Genomic DNA, 17,498 nt, shown 5'->3' with positions numbered 1-17,498 from the left:
CAGGGGGTCTTTTGGCCAGAAATAGATCCGGAAATGTTCGAATTTCTCCTCTTCTTTTTATGGTATAATATGGTTTTTGTTTCTTTCATTTACATTGGGGACTAAAGAAACGATCAGTGTGTATTGTTCGTTTTATAGAACTTGTTATTAGTGTGTATTTTGCATTATAAGCAGTCAACCTGACTACAAACTATCATTATGTGTATTCCGTGTGGAAAGAGGTCGGGTCAATTTCGAGTGTTATCTGACATCTAAAGATTCTTTAATTAGTTCAGACGTTGATATAACAATGAAAAGTCGACTGGACATGATTAATATTGTATCTTCTATAATTCAAAGCGGAATTCGGTTTATGAACGAGAAACCGTAAAAGCGTTTCTAGTTATGTATGTTGTCTACGTATTATCATGATTCCCGGTACTACGTTCCGGGTATTAGCTATTTGATATATGTGATGTGTAACATTACGATCGGGTACCAGCCAATCTACGTGTGTATGTGTACATGATTTCCCGCCAAAATGGCCGATTTACAGCTTAAAAAATAGTCCATAAACGTTCCGTATAATGATATGCAAATTCATGATTAATCGTAACTTTTTTTTATCTTTGTATAATAAATACAACAAAATGGATTCCACAAAATTGAAAATAGCATTATTTTACGAGGATTTCTCATATTTTTCTCACTTCCGGCGCAGTAATACATATGTTTTGAAGAAGCTCGAAGGATTTGACAAAGTGAATTGAGAAGGGAACGGATAGATATACGTCCTTGCTATCAGGTAAAACAATTTAAATGTACAGAACAAAACATTTACTTCACGCAAATAGTACAGGCTTAAGCTTTTTACTGTCTTACACGACTGTAACCGAGTGTTTAAATGACGGCGGTGGCCTACAAGGTACGGGTCATACTGGGTCAAGTCTAAATATGTAAACATATCCACGTGCTATTAGGTAGAAAGCATCATAATGCAATGTCTACAATTTTTCCTCCTTTATACATCGTTTAACCAGATATATTTTTCTTTCAAATACTCTTTAACACGGATTGAATGTACGTATCTTTTCTAGTGTTTTCTTGTCCTTATTAAAGTTCATTTGTTGATGTTTAAATATTTTTGAACGACTGAACACAGGAGTGAATGAATCCAACAATTATATATACTGAAGACTTGGGCTGTAAAATGATAGTGTACGTATATCATACTGATAATTATTCTAGCAGTAATTATGTTAATTTAGGATGTAATGACAGGAATTCACGAGTTATGCCTCAGGCTTTCTGAAAAAATATCAATGACAATGTAAACAGGAACAAAACATTGACACGAATGATGCTCTCATCTATGTTATAGTTATTTAGGTATGTGTGTTGCACAAGTTTCAAAAAAACTTAAGTTATAAAACTTTTTTTCAGGGCACAAACCCACTTTAAAGAGACTTGTCTACTGCCATACCCATCCTATTTTCATGCTCCATTTGCAAGCAAGAGACTGAATGGTTTGCAAAATTAAAAATCAGGACGGTGTCCAATTAAAACAAAGAACTAAACTGGATGAATATTGTAGGAGAAATCTAGAGGAAAGTTTTGATTTGTGAAATTGGTTTTCCTGATAAGTCATTCATCCTAGCCTGCAGAAAGGAACTATAATTGTCCACCACCAACTGACGAACTAATGTTGAGCTTCACATATGGAATTACTCAAATACCATCAATGTCTATGTTTTCAGCAAAGATTTCACAAGTTATGACAAAGCTGTGCTTTTTTTTATACCTGTTAAAGAGTTGTATACTAAATTTAATTTTTTTATCAATAAATATATATTGTGTCATTTAAGAACTTGTATTTTGCCAAAAAATGCATACTAGTGAATGAAAGTGGTGCAGTTCATTTTGCTTTGGTATATAGAATTGAATAACAATTGTTCATGTTATTGGAATGCTTATAAAAATAAGGAGATGTGGTACAATGTATATGATATTTAGTGACTGTGAGTTTATCAAGCAAAAGTGAATAAGAAATAGGTATAAGCAGTTACAGGTACTACTGTACAATCTCAAACTCTGAGAAAAACTCACACCGTAAAGAGAATTTCATATTTACAAGTAAGTTTTGTTTTTGCGTTGAATAATTTTCTTCTATTGTTTTAATTGTAAATATGGGAAGTGGTTAAATATGCTAATGAGACAGCTGTTATGGCCACAGAGCTTTAATTGAAAACTTCTTTTTCATTCATACCGGTAGATTTTGCCTGGAGTTAGAAACATATCTGCTAACTTTTCAAAATGCACATGGGGGTTTTACGTGAAAGATGGTCAATATAGTCATACAAAACCTTCAAGGGGGCCTTCAAATGGAAGCAGGACAAGTTGCCCCACTGGCTAATCGCCCCACTTTTTTAAAAACTGCCACAAACTGATTTATCAAATCACCCCACATGTGAAATTGGTTAAATCATGTTTAATATTACTCCTGTCAACTCGCCCTACTTATAAAAAAAACGGTAATATTTAGATTAATATATACAATTAAAAATAAAAACTCGCACCACTTTAACGAAAACTAATCTACACAGAATACAAACAAACCGAAAATTAATTTAATTACTATTATTGATATATACTGAAACTATAATTCTAAAAATAAAACTGATTGTTGAAGAATAACTGTAAGTTTTGAAGCTTAGTTATTTGCATAACAGTTGAAAAGAAACCAGTTAAATGTATCAAAATGCAATATAAGGAATTTAACTTATATTTAATGGAATAACATCTTTTTCCATAAGTGGGGCGAGTTGGCATTACTAAATTCATCCTGGTTAATAATATATTTATCTAGATTTCACCCATTTCCATTAGGTGGGACCAGTTGGCAGGAGAAATATTAACGGGATTTATCACAGTTCACAAGTGGGGCGATTTGGTAATTCAGGTTGGAGCAGTTTTTTTGTCGAGCCTGCGACTTTTGTTGCAGAAAGCTCAACATACATTGTAGGGATAGTGATACGGCGGCGGCGATGTTAGCTCAGTTCTTAATAGGTTTATATTTTAGAAGGTCGGAGACCTGGATGCTTCATACTTTGTATATGGTTGCCTCAGGTAGCAATACACAGTTAAAAGTTTAGTTTGGCATTATGGCCCCTGTGAATTTTTTAAATATGAAAGTTTTTGTACAATAAAATTGATTTTTAGATAATTGAAGACTAATATAGCCTTCTTAGTGGGTTTATATGAACATTTAGATTGATTTGAACATGTTTTATAGGCCATTTCAATGATTGACAGTCCGTATTTTCCTATCCGTACCGTTCATAGGTTCATGAATTATTGTAGTGTTTATCAACAAAGATTTTGCGCTCGATCTTTTCAACTCAATTTTATGGAAAAACGAGCAGGAAGACATATGATTTTTTTGGGACCACTTGAGAGATATACACCTATGGATTAAGGAAAGGTATCACTGTAATTCATTGAAATTTTCCATTAGACTAAATTTTGGAGACTTTTATGACATGTTCACCCCCCTTTTTTGCTATATTTTGTATTTAAGAAATGCAGATTGTTGCCATGGTTACATCCAAAAGGGATTATATTTCACCCTTATGAGCATTAGAAATCAAATCTATGGAAGATTCTCTTTCTATAAGTATATACATGCATAACACACATATAAAGCCTTCTTTGTTAGACAGGAGGGGAAAGAGGGTGTTTAAAAATTATGAGTGTCAATTTTAAGTTTTTTTCCTAACTGTGTATTGCTACCTTATGGCATTTGACAAAGCAAATAATTGTCTTTTTTTTAGACAAACATACCACAAAACTATTGATATTTAGGTTATAGATACAATTCTAAGGGAGAAACAACCTTTAGTATGACAATATATGTTAGTTTTGTTGTTTATTGTCCTTAGCAACCAATATAGACTTTTTGACACAAAGACTTGGTTCCGTTATTAATTGATACTTTATTGGCTACCCCTTGGAAAATAAGATTGCGCGTTATGTAGAAATCTTAGAAGGGAACGCTTTATATTTTTTCATGCGACTAAATCAAATTTATTATTTTAGCAAGTATAAAGTCACAATTTAGCATGAATTAAGCCCAATTTTTTCCCCGCTGTTATAAATAAATTCAGTATTGACTAAATTTTAACCAAGGCCTTGGTATGGTAATACACAACAAAATTGACATTCTAGAGCTTTAAAATAGCTTTAACTTGTAAAAGCTGTCTACTGTAAAGGTTAATTTAGGTTTTTAAACAAGGAAAGACAGGCTTAGAAGGTATAGTTTTAGAAAATTGACTAAAAAAGGAGAAAATGCACTTTGACATGGCATGTTTCATAAAATCACTTTTTTCTTGCATTTCAGTGTCGACTGCTAACCTTCATAAAATATTCATTTCTGAACTGATTTTCAAAATTAGCAGGCGAAAATGCTCGTTTTAATTAGTAGAAAACAGAAATCCATTTAAAGTGGAATTGGGAAAAAAAATGTTAATCCTTAAGGTAGCAATACACAGTTAAAAGTTTAGTTTCGCATTATGGCCCCTGTGAATTTTTTAAATATGAAAGTTTTTGTACAATAAAATTGATTTTTAGATAATTGAAGACTAATATAGCCTTCTTAGTGGGTTTATATGAACATTTAGATTGATTTGAACATGTTTTATAGGCCATTTCAATGATTGACAGTCCGTATTTTCCTATCCGTACCGTTCATAGGTTCATGAATTATTGTAGTGTTTATCAACAAAGATTTTGCGCTCGATCTTTTCAACTCAATTTTATGGAAAAACGAGCAGGAAGACATATGATTTTTTTGGGACCACTTGAGAGATATACACCTATGGATTCAGGAAAGGTATCACTGTAATTCATTGAAATTTTCCTTTAGACTAAATTTTGGAGACTTTTATGACATGTTCACCCCCCTTTTTTGCTATATTTTGTATTTAAGAAATGCAGATTGTTGCCATGGTTACATCCAAAAGGGATTATATTTCACCCTTATGAGCATTAGAAATCAAATCTATGGAAGATTCTCTTTCTATAAGTATATACATGCATAACACACATATAAAGCCTTCTTTGTTAGACAGGAGGGGAAAGAGGGTGTTTAAAAATTATGAGTGTCAATTTTAAGTTTTTTTCCTAACTGTGTATTGTTACCTCATGTTATGAAGATTCCGTCGGTCACATGTCCAATGTCCTTGATCTCATTTTCATGGTTCAGTTACTACTTGAAAAAAAAGTTAAAAATTTTTGTAATGTTAAATTCTCTCTTATTATAAGTAATAGGATAACTATATTTGGTATGTGCGTACCTTGCAAGGTCCTCTTGCCTGTCAGACAGTTTCACTTGACCACGACCTCATTTCATGGATCAGCGAACAAGGTTAAGCTTTGGTGGTCAAGTCCATATCTGAGATACTATAAGCAATAGTTCTAGTATATTCGGTGTATGGAAGTACTGTAAGCTGTACATGATCTATATGTCAGTCGCACAGGTTTTATTTGACCTTGATCTCATTTTTTACGGTTCATTGCTCAGTGTTAAGCTTTTGTGTTTTGGTCTGTTTTTCTTAAACTATAAGCAATAAGTCAATTTTATTTGTTGTATGGAAGAATTGTAAGCTGTACATGCCTACCTGGCATGGTTTATCTGACCTCGACCTCATTTTCATGGTTCAAAGGTCAATGTTTAGTTATCTTGGTTTATGTTAAGATTATGTGACAGTTGTAATAACGCTTTATTATTAGGACTATCAACATAATATCAATGATTAGTAAAGAAGGCGAGACATTTCAGTGTGTGCACCCTTGTTTTTACAGTGGGGCGAGTTAGTAAAAAGTGGGGCGATTTGCCATGGATTCCCTTCAATATATTCTAATGTGGATTTTGGCTTCTTCGTGCATTAGCAAGTTCATAGCCATTGTTAAATTAATTGTTTTCTTTAAAATAGTCGACAAAATTGCTCTTACAAAATTTCGATTTGGGAGCCTTGAGCTCGATTGGGGAAATACTCTGCAAAAACTGACAGTTGACAGGTATGGTCATCAAAAAAGTTGACATGTTACTATGTACATTTACCATTATGTTACTTGATGTCCTTGATATACACACAGTACAGAGACTAGTCAATCTTTGTGAACTTTTTTTTATGGGAGTCATAGATTATGTGTATACAATCAATAATTAAAAATAGTCTATTTATATTGAAAAGGAAAAGTTCTTATATGTCTAAAGAAAAGGGACGAAAGACACCAAAGGGACAGTCAAACTCATAAATTTAAAGCAAACTGACAAGGCCATGGCTAAAAATGCATTTCATGGGAGGCACAGAAAATATACTGTAAACAGTAGACTAGATATAGGTGAACTAGGTACAAAAGAACTCTAAATCTTAAATTCTACAAACCACCTATGTTCTATCCATGGAAGATAATGATATAACTGGACTAGAAATACACACAACCTGTAATTAACTGCCTTTACAGCGCTTTCGCGCTTTGATTTTACATGTCGCGCCGTATCTCAAAAATTATTTATGATTATTGCTTAAAACTTTACACACTTTGTTATATTAATTTAAAGATCTGTATACTTTTTGGTTTTGATTCAAAATTTTATTTTAGTGATATTTAGTTTTTTATAATAAAAAAAAAACAGGGTGGGGGGTTTCCCGCCGTGTCTCAAAAACTATGTATGGTTATTGCTTTTAAAACTTTGTCAGAAACTATTTATGATTATTGCATATAACTTCCACATAAGACGTCGGGCGTATCATGCGATCATGGCGCAGCTGTTTATTATTATATGAAATACAAAGAAAGTTATTGCATGAAAAATGCGCAGGAGAGCATGAACTGTAATGTTAGGCAGTTATTTTAATGACATTTTTATCAGGTTAGCTGCATTTTCAGGTAATTAACAGGTAAAAGGTGTTATTTATTACATTTGTATTAAATTTTGAATAAAAACTACTTTTAGTCTTCATTTATTTTGTTGTTTTATCTGCCATATAACAAAGAAGAAACCAGTTGCTCAATTCCATAGCGTATTGCACCATACACAATGTTTTATGTAATCGAATAAATGGCTCCGTCCTAAAATATTTAAGTCAAAATTCGTTTCCCCTCCTTTTTCTATGTCTCGTAATGATCGATCAAATCAAATTTCCCATGCGAGTTAAATGTAATAAACACATTGAGATAACAAGAAACCATTTAACTAATCCTCGTACTTAGTTTCGCCATAGAAATTCTGAAATACTTCCATATTAACAGCTTCGTTTCCAATTTCCGCCATTTGCATTTGTCAAAATATTTGTTTTTATTTTCCTTCTTCTGCACGATTTTACAAAAAAAAATGCTGGGATTTCAAGCGCAAATGAGACCTTGTATATCCTCGATTCAAACGAGGAAAAATTAGAGAGAACCCAAATGAAAACCAAATGGTTTAAGAGTCCTTATGAAAAATCCTTTGTCATCGCGGCATATTCCGCGTATAGCAGCGGGGAACGGTGTACCTCATCGCGGCATATGCCCTGTATAGCGTTGAAAAGGTTAATAATCCCAAAAAGTCACTGAAACTTATATGATTAAATTATATTCTATGGTAATCTAAATAACAAATTTTAATGTGAGTGGTATAAAGATAATTTAATATAGGTTTTAAAACATTTTTCTTCTTATTGGTTTTTATTTAAACTTATTTATTTGTCAAATTAGGAAAAGGCTGGTATAGGTATGAGAAGCCAGGAGGAAAGATAGCTACCCCTGACGAGGAAGTACTGGAACTTATAAAAGATCATTGTAAGAAGGCTGGAATACAAAGGAGAAATATATCCACTCAGGTAAAAATATTCAGTAAGATTTGTTATATATACGAGTAATCTCAACTTTTAACATAAAACTCGTAGAACTTTTAAATTAGTTGAAAATCATCAACCAGGAAAACAAACACCTGCTTGATTTATCATTTCTTTATTGTAGCAGAAATCTAAACACATGTTATAGTGTTTAAAACATGTCATTTTGTATTTTTACTCACTAAATCAAGTTATAAACATCTATATGGAAACATTATCCCTCATCAATACAAAGGTAGTCTGGAAATTTTTTACAAAATACATGTATTTATGATACTGTGGATTTATTATTACTAGTGGGGTAGCATGGATCTCATGGGTTTAAGATGAGCCAGATTTTGAATGTTCAAGAAAGTATAAATTTTCTATTGGCTTGTATGCAGACTTTGGCAAGACCATGAAATAAATTATCCAAGAAAATACCATTTTTCCCTTACCATGAAAATTGTTACATACATAAAGAATCTCCAGTATAAACCAGTACAGAATATATACACCAATGGATTTGTTGTTTATAAACATCTCTTGTTATGATTTTCAAGTATATTGAAAAAAGTGAATGCTTTTGAATTTAACTCCTATACTGTTTGTAGGAAATTTTAGAAAGATTACTGTATTCCTGTATCAATGAAGGATTTAAGATATTAGAAGAAGGTGTAGCTGCCACTCCTGAGGACATTGATATTTCCTGGTAAGATGATAAAAACATTATAATAGACTACCTATACCCTAGACAAATTGTAATGGGAATAAATTATGAAAATAAGATGTAAAATGATTGCTAATGAGACAGCTAGCTGTCCACAAGAAACAAAAAGATACTGAAATTAACAACTATACTGCCTTCAACAATGAGCAAATATCATACTCTGAAGTTAGCTATAAAAGCCCCAAAATGACAAATGTTAAATAATTCAAACAAGAAAACTAATAGCCTAATTTATGTAAAAAATATTGAATAAAAACAAGTATTGTACACAGCAACAACCACTAAATTACAGGCTTGGAACAGGCATATACTGAATCAAGAGTAAATGTGGCAGGGTTAAACTGGTTTGAAGGAACCCTCTCTCTCCTTTACCTGGGACAATAGCTATAGTGTAATAGTACAACATAAGTAGAAAGTAAGGAGAAAGTAATGAAACAAATTAAGGAAATCACATCTTCTCCTTTACCTTAACAAAAAACATAAGAAAAATTGGTAAATACAAAGAAATTTTAAATAATGAGAAATTATTTCTACACTGTTTTCTGTCTTAAACTTATCTTCATATTTATATATATGTCATAGCAATAAAGAGTTTGTATTATTTTAAGGATTTATGGATTTTCCTGGCCAAAGTATTTAGGTGGACCAATGTATTATGCCAACAGAATAGGATTAGACAAAATTTACCAAAGAATTTGTTATTATCATGAAACTTTTCGTAAGTATATATATTTGTAAACAATTTAAAATTTGTAACTCATTTGCCAGTTGATAATGTTGTAAGTTATTTTATTCAAAGATTTAGCAGCATAAATAAAGAGAAAATGTAACATTGTAACCTGTCTTATCCAACACATTGGTATACCAGAAAAAATGTCAGTTTAAGCAGGGTGTCGGACATTGGCAATTAGCTTTATCAAGGCTATTTGCCTAAAGTTTTATCACTGTGAAACCATAAATTGATATTGTGGATATATTCAATTTGCATTATGCACTAATCATTAGCAAGATAGTTTTTCACAATTTTTTTTACAAATGTTATTTTTTTCAATATGTTCAATAACACTTGACTATTACCCCAAAAGTTATTTCTGAAATAAAGTTTAGCCATGGATGTGTGCTTTCCAAATTTTCATAGTTTTACTTTGATGTGAGATGTTAAAGGTAAAAAATATGGAACCCTTTCATCAAATGGTAACATGAAAAGCACGTCAAAGATTGGAAAACAACTGTCTTATATCTGACTTGGTACAGGCATTTCCTTGTGTAGACAATGGTGGATTAAACCTTGTTTTATAGATAATTTAACCTCTAGTAATGTATGACAGTGGCATAAAATTCACTATGGTTAAATAACACTGACTACAAATTGTTCCAAACAAAACTTCAACCTGATATAGGCTGAGGGATGGACAAAACATAATACCTCTCTTCTGAGCACCAAAAAAAAACCAAGCAAAACAATACTTGAGACAATGAATGCAGGCTAAAATGGATTAGTGCAGGCATGTAAATAAAATCCATGGTCACACATGGTTATAAATGTTTAACCCTTCTCATTGCATGGAACTATAGTGTGAAAACAAAAATACAATTTGCAAGAATCAATTTAAATGGTTTTAACTATTACTCTTCTTCTTTATTTGACAGCTTACAGTAGTCATTGGATACCAAGTAGATTGTTACTGAAACTGAGTGAGAACAAGGTACCTATGAGTCAATGGTGTTCAGGAACAGACAGCAAATTGTAAAATAATCATTGGGAAACACTCAGCAATAGACAGCAATCTGACGTTAAACTTTTTTTTTTTATAAACAAATAGTTATTTCTACACCATTCCATGGAATTACTTTAATCCATATTGAAAAATATTATTTGTTTGTACTACAGCAAATAATATATCATAATCAGCACTGTGGACATGCTAAAAATACATTTTAAAATATTTCAAATTCGAACTATGTTTAAGATTGCTTTTTTCTTTGTACACAGAATTTATTTATATTTTTATAACCATGATGCAATAATATTCTTGTTAATATGTTTTTAATGTATTTTGTTTTTTATTGATTTATAGAATATATAATACAGAAATATTTTTGTAAAAGTTGTTGATTTTTTTGATGTATGTTGTTTTAAAGTGTCACAAAGAATAATAATGCTGAACTATTCTGTTTGTTTGTCAGGTGCATACAATTTTGGTTGCTCTTTTCTCAAGAACTACAAATCAATGCTTCCTGAATTTATTTCAAGCCTTGTGTGAGCATACTCTACTGTGTGGTGCATCTTCAGACTTATAGATATCCACATCCACTTCCCGGTTATTAAATGTTTATACATTTATATTCTTATGCATAATGGCAATGGAGACATTTTTTTTCCATATTTTTCTTATGAACTCAAATTCAGAGCCTCCTGAAATTTGTATCAAGGTTTATGTCATATAAGAATAAGAAGAAGAGAAGATGTGGTATGATTGCCAATGAGATGAATTTCAACCCCAGCCCAAATTACATCCAAGTTAATATGTATAGGTCACCGTACAGACTTCAACAATGAACAAAACCCATAAAACAGCAACATAATATTGTGATACATTTTCAGGCTCATTTCTCATCCAACTTATTTTTATTGAATCCCTGCATGTTCTTTCAGGTAAAGGCCATGTACGAAGTTTTAGTCACATTTTTTCAGTTTATTCTAGGTTTACTACAAATGAAGGCTTTGTGAAATTTAAAATCAAACTTTATATGAGCATGATAACTTATAAACCCATCACTCATCAACATCCTGTTACTGAGCAATTTTAGCTGGAGTTTCAAAAGGTGGAGTAAGCTATTCTCATCACTTGGAATCCATTTAGTTTTACACAAGAGTGTTCTAGCTGATATGTCTCAATTGCTTAAATGACCACAATTGATTTAATGTTGAAAGTATTGGAATCAGAGATAAAGTTTTTACTTCAAGTATCACATAAACTTATTATTGTCAATAAGCAATGATAATATGGTTAAGGTCTTTCTCCTCTTCCAGATACATACATGTTCACTTAACAATCATTCCATACACCAAATAGTGTTGACCTTTTGTTTATACAGTCAAAACCATGGAAAATTAACACTGACCAATGAAACTCGAACATGAGGTTAAGGTCAAATGATACATACTTAACCAGGAAAACTAAAGGCTGACCAATAAACTATGGAAATGAGTTCAAGGTCAGAAGTACACTGCCATACAGACATGTACACCTTACAACCATTTCATACACCAAACATAGTCATACCCATAGCCAGGGGGGTTCGGACAAACCCCCCCTTGAAAACAAATAAGCACTGTTAAAGTCAATGTTCTGTTCGAATTGTGACTGTTAAAGTCGAGTTTGTGAGTCAAAAGAACCCCCCTTTTGAAATTTCTGGCTACGGGCCTGATAGTTGATCCATTAATTATAGAATCTGTAAAGTAGATCAAACTACAGAAACCTAATATTGACCAATGAACAAAGGAACTAAGGTCAAGATATCTGCCAGATACATGTTACAATCATGCAGTATACCTATGAATATTGCTGATATATTGCTTAATGGTATAGTATTTGAACAGTTGTGCACATGTTGAAATTTATGTTAAAGTCTGAAAGATATAGGATTAACTTCAAGTAACACACACTGGCAGACCCATTTGGAAAATCACCGCGATTTTTGTAAAATATTCGGTGTTTTTTGGCCAATCTCCGCGGAACGGATAAAAAATAGAGGTTCATCGTAGATTTTCCGTTTTACAGAATATTTTGCGGTTCTCCGGAGATTTTCCGTGTCTCAGGGAATTATCCGTTTGTCCGATAAAACGGGTGTGTATTGAGTCATTGATAGAACCAGTGATGCGTGAGCGACGGTTATTAAACGGTCGGTTGTATAATCCGTTATGCGTGAGCGACGTTCAATCATTAATTGATCGTTGTATTATCCGTTAAGTGTGAAGGGCGGTTGTATTGAGGTACAGATTGTAATATATGTAGAAGTTTACAGAACTATCATTAATGATTGAGATATACGGAATTTTCAAAAATTTATCACATAATGTTTCTGTAAATTTAGAGAGAAACAGATTATATATTTCTCGGGGTTAAAGGTTTACTTTTATGATTGAAAAATACATGTGTATGTCTGAGGCCGAAGATCATTTAAACTTCATTGGCAAATAGGAATTTTTAAAACGATCTTAATCACCTGCTGATCCATTAATCTTTCAGAATGAAATGCACATTTATACCTCTTGGGGTTGAAGGCATATATTAGCAACATTAACAATATGCTACGATGAGATAATGACAAGTTGCGAATTTTAGTCCGAATGTGTTTATATATGAGCATATGGACATACATTCATCTTTATAATTAATCAGTTCATCTGTCATTTGTTTTATTAAATTACTTTTCAATTGTGGTATAAATACAATTTAATCATTGTGTAAGACGATTTGAGAATAATGCTTTCATCGTAAGGGAGCTACCATTTGATTTTTATGGGGGGGCTAGGATGAAAAATTTTGTCCTGCTTTTTTTTTTAGTTGTAATCTCTGTCCTGCCTTTTTATTTTTTACTCTATTCGGTCCTGCCTTTTTTTTTACTAGTTTATCCTGAATTTTTTTACCCAAATTGTCATCCTGCCTTTTTTTTACCAAGATGCTCATCCTACCTTTTTTTTTACTCAAAACTCCTGTCCTTCCTATTTTTTTCAAATTTCATCCTAGCCCCCCCATAAAAATCAAATGGTAGGTCCCTAAATACTTCAGAAATTATAATTGATTCAAGAACCGTTTATTGGAACAAAAATAAAATGAACGGCCTATAGGAAGTTCTAACCTTAGTTGATATCAGGGGTCAATTGGTATAGCAGTATGTAACGTAATACAACGATCGTCGATGCATAATATGCATATGTAAGTATACAGTATGCATGCAACTGGATTTCGACAACTCGTGGGTTGTCTTTTAGACAAAGAAGTTCCATTTTAAAGATATGAAAGTACGTCAATGCACGTCTTGTAAACTAATCTGTTACTTTTTGAAATATAAATAAGTTATATTTAAAAGATTGGATGGTTATTTCACACGTATTAAAGTTCTTCTGTCATCATTACTGTTTTTCGATTATTTTTTGAGAGTTCAATCTTAAGACATTTATGGAATATTTGCCACTGGAAGTTAAACAACCAACAATCAATCATCTTATTACAAAATTTAAAATATGCCTGAGCGATAATATTCTTTTAAATTTTAATGTGAAAGACAGTTTCTCCATTTATAAGAAGGCACTTCCAGGTCTAATTTTAAGTGTATCTACATTCCGGGACTGAGATTTATTTACTATACTAGCAAAAAAAAAAAGAAAAGAAAAGAAATGATGATACGTTTTTTTTTTTTAATAATTAAATAATTGACGTTAAAAATATATGTAATTAACTTGATCTAAAACTTGACCTCGCTCATGATAGAGAATGTTAAAAATCAATTGTGTCGACTGCACGGGATTTTCCAACGGCGGGAAATACCCTGTAACTATAAACACAGGTGATGTTATATACTGACCGATTGTGGAATGTCAATTCAGGGTTAAAGTGATGTGTAATGATTGACATTATCGTGCGCTTGAAAGTTGAGGCTCTAGTAGGTTCATTTCAATTGATAATCGAAAATCTAAAATCATTTTTTTTTTCAAATCAACGATGAAGTTTTGAATATTATGGAAGGGATTTTTTTAAAGACAACGGAGGTACCTTAAAAGTCTATAGGAAAATATACAAATAAAATAATATAAAACAATTTCTAAGGTCACAACTTGTATCTTATAAATCAATGATAAAGCGACTTCACCAGTATTAACAGTTATAAGATTGCAATCAGATGACTTTTAATTTTGTTTGTGTTTCAGGACTGGGAGTGTATACGATTACCTTATATTACATTGTATTTACAAATGTTTGTTTATATTGCTTGACCCTTATGGGTGTAATTTTGCAATAAAGATTAAAAATATATACTTAGGATGTTCCATTCTCAGCATTGTTTCTTGTCTGTCTGTTCGTTTGTTCGTTCGTCCGTCTGTCCCGCGTCAGGTTGAAGTTTTTGGTCGAGGTAGTGTTTGATGAAGTTGATATTCAATCAATTTTAAACTTAGTACACATGTTCACAATGATATGATCTTTCTAAATTTAATGCCAAATTAGAATTACCTCATTCCGTCATTCCACTCAGGGACTTTCTAGTCCCTGGTCTGTTAAACATAGAAAATGATAGTGCGGATTGGGCATCCGTGTATACTAGTGACACATTCTTTTTTTTAATTTATAAAACTTGTTCTCAGTGGCAGATCCAGATTTTTTTATATATAAGGAGAGGGAAGACTAACTGATAATGTCATGAGAGGACCAGCTCCAATCATTCTCAAGTGATTCCCTACATAATCAATATTTATTTTTCAACAAAAGGGGCGGACACCGTGTCATTCCCCCTTTATAGCCGACTGAGAAACTCAAAGGGCTGTTTAGGCAGTCAATGTCGTCAAAAACTTCTATGTGTTGTATAGCCAGTCATTGTGTCAGTGTAAAACTTCCATGTATATCAATCAATCAAATCAAGACTATTAAAAACTCCCATCAACGCCATTCCCCACTAAATCCGGCTCTGGTTCTATTAATTTCATTACTTCTTCAGCATACTAGTATCGGTAGCATGTGAGTATGGTAGCACTCCGTATATATATAGGTCTGTAGTTTTGCATGTATGACACTAACAGTTGGCCTAACGTATTAGAAGGCCAGGGTTGGAAGGTCATTCAACATTATGTGGCTCAATTGCAACTATATTTTCTGTGAACTTGAAGTGCTACCTAAGCCGTGGCCAGGTGAACCCTACCCATTTTTTTCAAAGGATTTTGCAATAGCACATCGAAACACTTCCAGCATTCTATATTTTTTTCACCAAAAAAATTGTACCTCAGCATAATACAGGTCATGAGGTACATTTGTTTGAGGAGGGGGTTTCAATTACGGTTCTTAAGTTTAATTTCCTGTTACTACGAATTTTCGGGATTTTTTTTTTATCAGATTTGCCCTGTTGTCTTTTCTTTTAACTCCGTGTAAACCCTCACACGCGATGTTTACAAAATTATTTAATTGTTTCAAAAATTAAATTTGTTGTATTACCTCTTTTAACAAAATAATATTTAGTTAGCTTTTTTTGCGCCTTTTCAAAGTCCAAGCATTGAACATTGCAAACACATATAGATATTTTCAAATGAATTAGAAAATATCTTCCCAAATCGACAGAACGTACACAGAGATATTTGCCACTGGTCTTTACCCAGTTAATGATTCACTCTTAAATGCATTTCTCAAAAAACGATGGGAAACAGAAAAAAAACCAGACTATATCTTTTGGATAAACAGCCAGGGACATTTCCAGACATGAATATAACTGCATGGACCATCGCTTACAAGTTTTGTGACAGAACAGACTTACAACTTTACTATAGTACATGTACAGTGCTTAGAATTGTCTCATAATTTTACTCCAGTTTACATAGTGCATTCTTTTATGTTTTATGATAACAGAACTGTGTTTTATCAAGGTTTATCATAACTTCTATGGTTTTATGATAACTGATTTCTGAGGAATATGTTTAATAATGCAAACTTTATTTAAAGATACGTTTTTTTCCAATAGGCGCTAAAGAAAAGCACCATATGAATATTCATGAACCTACAACGATTGCTCAAAATCGTTATTTAAAAATCCTGTTTTTGAGATGTAGATTCATTTCAATACAGAAATTTCGTCTATATATTAAGTTTCACAAGTGTATAACACGGACAAGCTATCAGAAGGTACATTACTCCCATTTTGTTTTGGTGTGAACCATCGATGTTTACAGCAATATCAAAGAATAAGATGATGATGGTAGAAAGAACTATGGGCGTCATGTGGCAAATATTACATGCATATCGGACCATGAGTTGTCAATCTGTATGAAAAGATTTCCAATACAACCATATTATTGAGAAGGAATGTTTACATGCTATACACTCGTACTAGTATTGCAGGGTTCTTGTGTCGTTCACCTTAAACACACATCTTTTTAACAATGTATAAAAAAAAGACAGAACCAATTTAATGTCATATATCCCTATTTTTTAATATAACTATAACAAGAATACCCCTATTTAGCGGACAAACTGTTTATTCTTTTTTCTGTTATTGAATATTGAATACCAAGAAGGAAAAAAAATCCCGAAATTAATTTGAAACTTTGATACTCAATAGTTTTCCAGCAAAATATTCACATCCCTTGGGGATAATTAGTGTTTGTCCAGTGGCATATATAACATGCATGTCGGAACAGGAAATTTGGCATAATGTACTTTCAGAACCATGTTCACATCATTATACATTATAGCCAACAATTGTGATGACGAACTCCTTCCTTTGTTCGAGAACAATCTTGTTGAAATAGAAATCTGTGATTTTACTATGTCCATAACTTCGATGAACCCAAAGCAAGTTAAATATCGACCTGTATTTAATTCAAATAAGTTCTCTTCTTCTTCTTCTTCGTCCATCGACATCCCATGATAACATACTGTTGTCATACGAGGACTAGTTTATTTACAAAACTTTTAACCCAAATAAACAAAATGTATGTTTCTTTCTTATGTTCAATGTAAAAATGTATATTATTTTGAATTGCAACTATCTATAGTTCCTTAACTTTCTATCAAGGCGTATAAAAGAATGGTCGATTAGTGCGTATATTTTTGTTAAATCAACATTTCTTGTATGTTTCAAACTGTCCTTCACTTTTGAGAACGAGTACTTTCATTTCCCCAAATTTACCCTAAAAAATGTGAAAA

The 17,498-nt window shown here is 32.2% G+C and overlaps 1 protein-coding gene across 1 annotated transcript in view; it reads left to right on the top strand.

Annotated features, from left to right (window-relative positions):
• The window catches only part of LOC134706529 (peroxisomal bifunctional enzyme-like), a 32,225-nt gene extending 21,829 nt beyond the window's left edge, over positions 1 to 10,396 (top strand). The window contains exons 15-18 of the mRNA XM_063565551.1: positions 7,738 to 7,862; positions 8,471 to 8,568; positions 9,195 to 9,304; positions 10,237 to 10,396. Of these exons, the coding sequence (XP_063421621.1) occupies positions 7,738 to 7,862; positions 8,471 to 8,568; positions 9,195 to 9,304; positions 10,237 to 10,337 (434 nt within the window). The 3' untranslated portion in view covers positions 10,338 to 10,396. The remainder of the gene's footprint in view (positions 1 to 7,737; positions 7,863 to 8,470; positions 8,569 to 9,194; positions 9,305 to 10,236) is intronic.
• The last annotated feature ends 7,102 nt before the right edge of the window (positions 10,397 to 17,498 follow it).

The sequence above is a fragment of the Mytilus trossulus genome, chromosome 2, assembly GCF_036588685.1.
Source record: "Mytilus trossulus isolate FHL-02 chromosome 2, PNRI_Mtr1.1.1.hap1, whole genome shotgun sequence".
Lineage (NCBI taxonomy): Eukaryota > Metazoa > Mollusca > Bivalvia > Mytilida > Mytilidae > Mytilus > Mytilus trossulus.
This window is presented reverse-complemented; position numbering and strand designations above follow the sequence as displayed.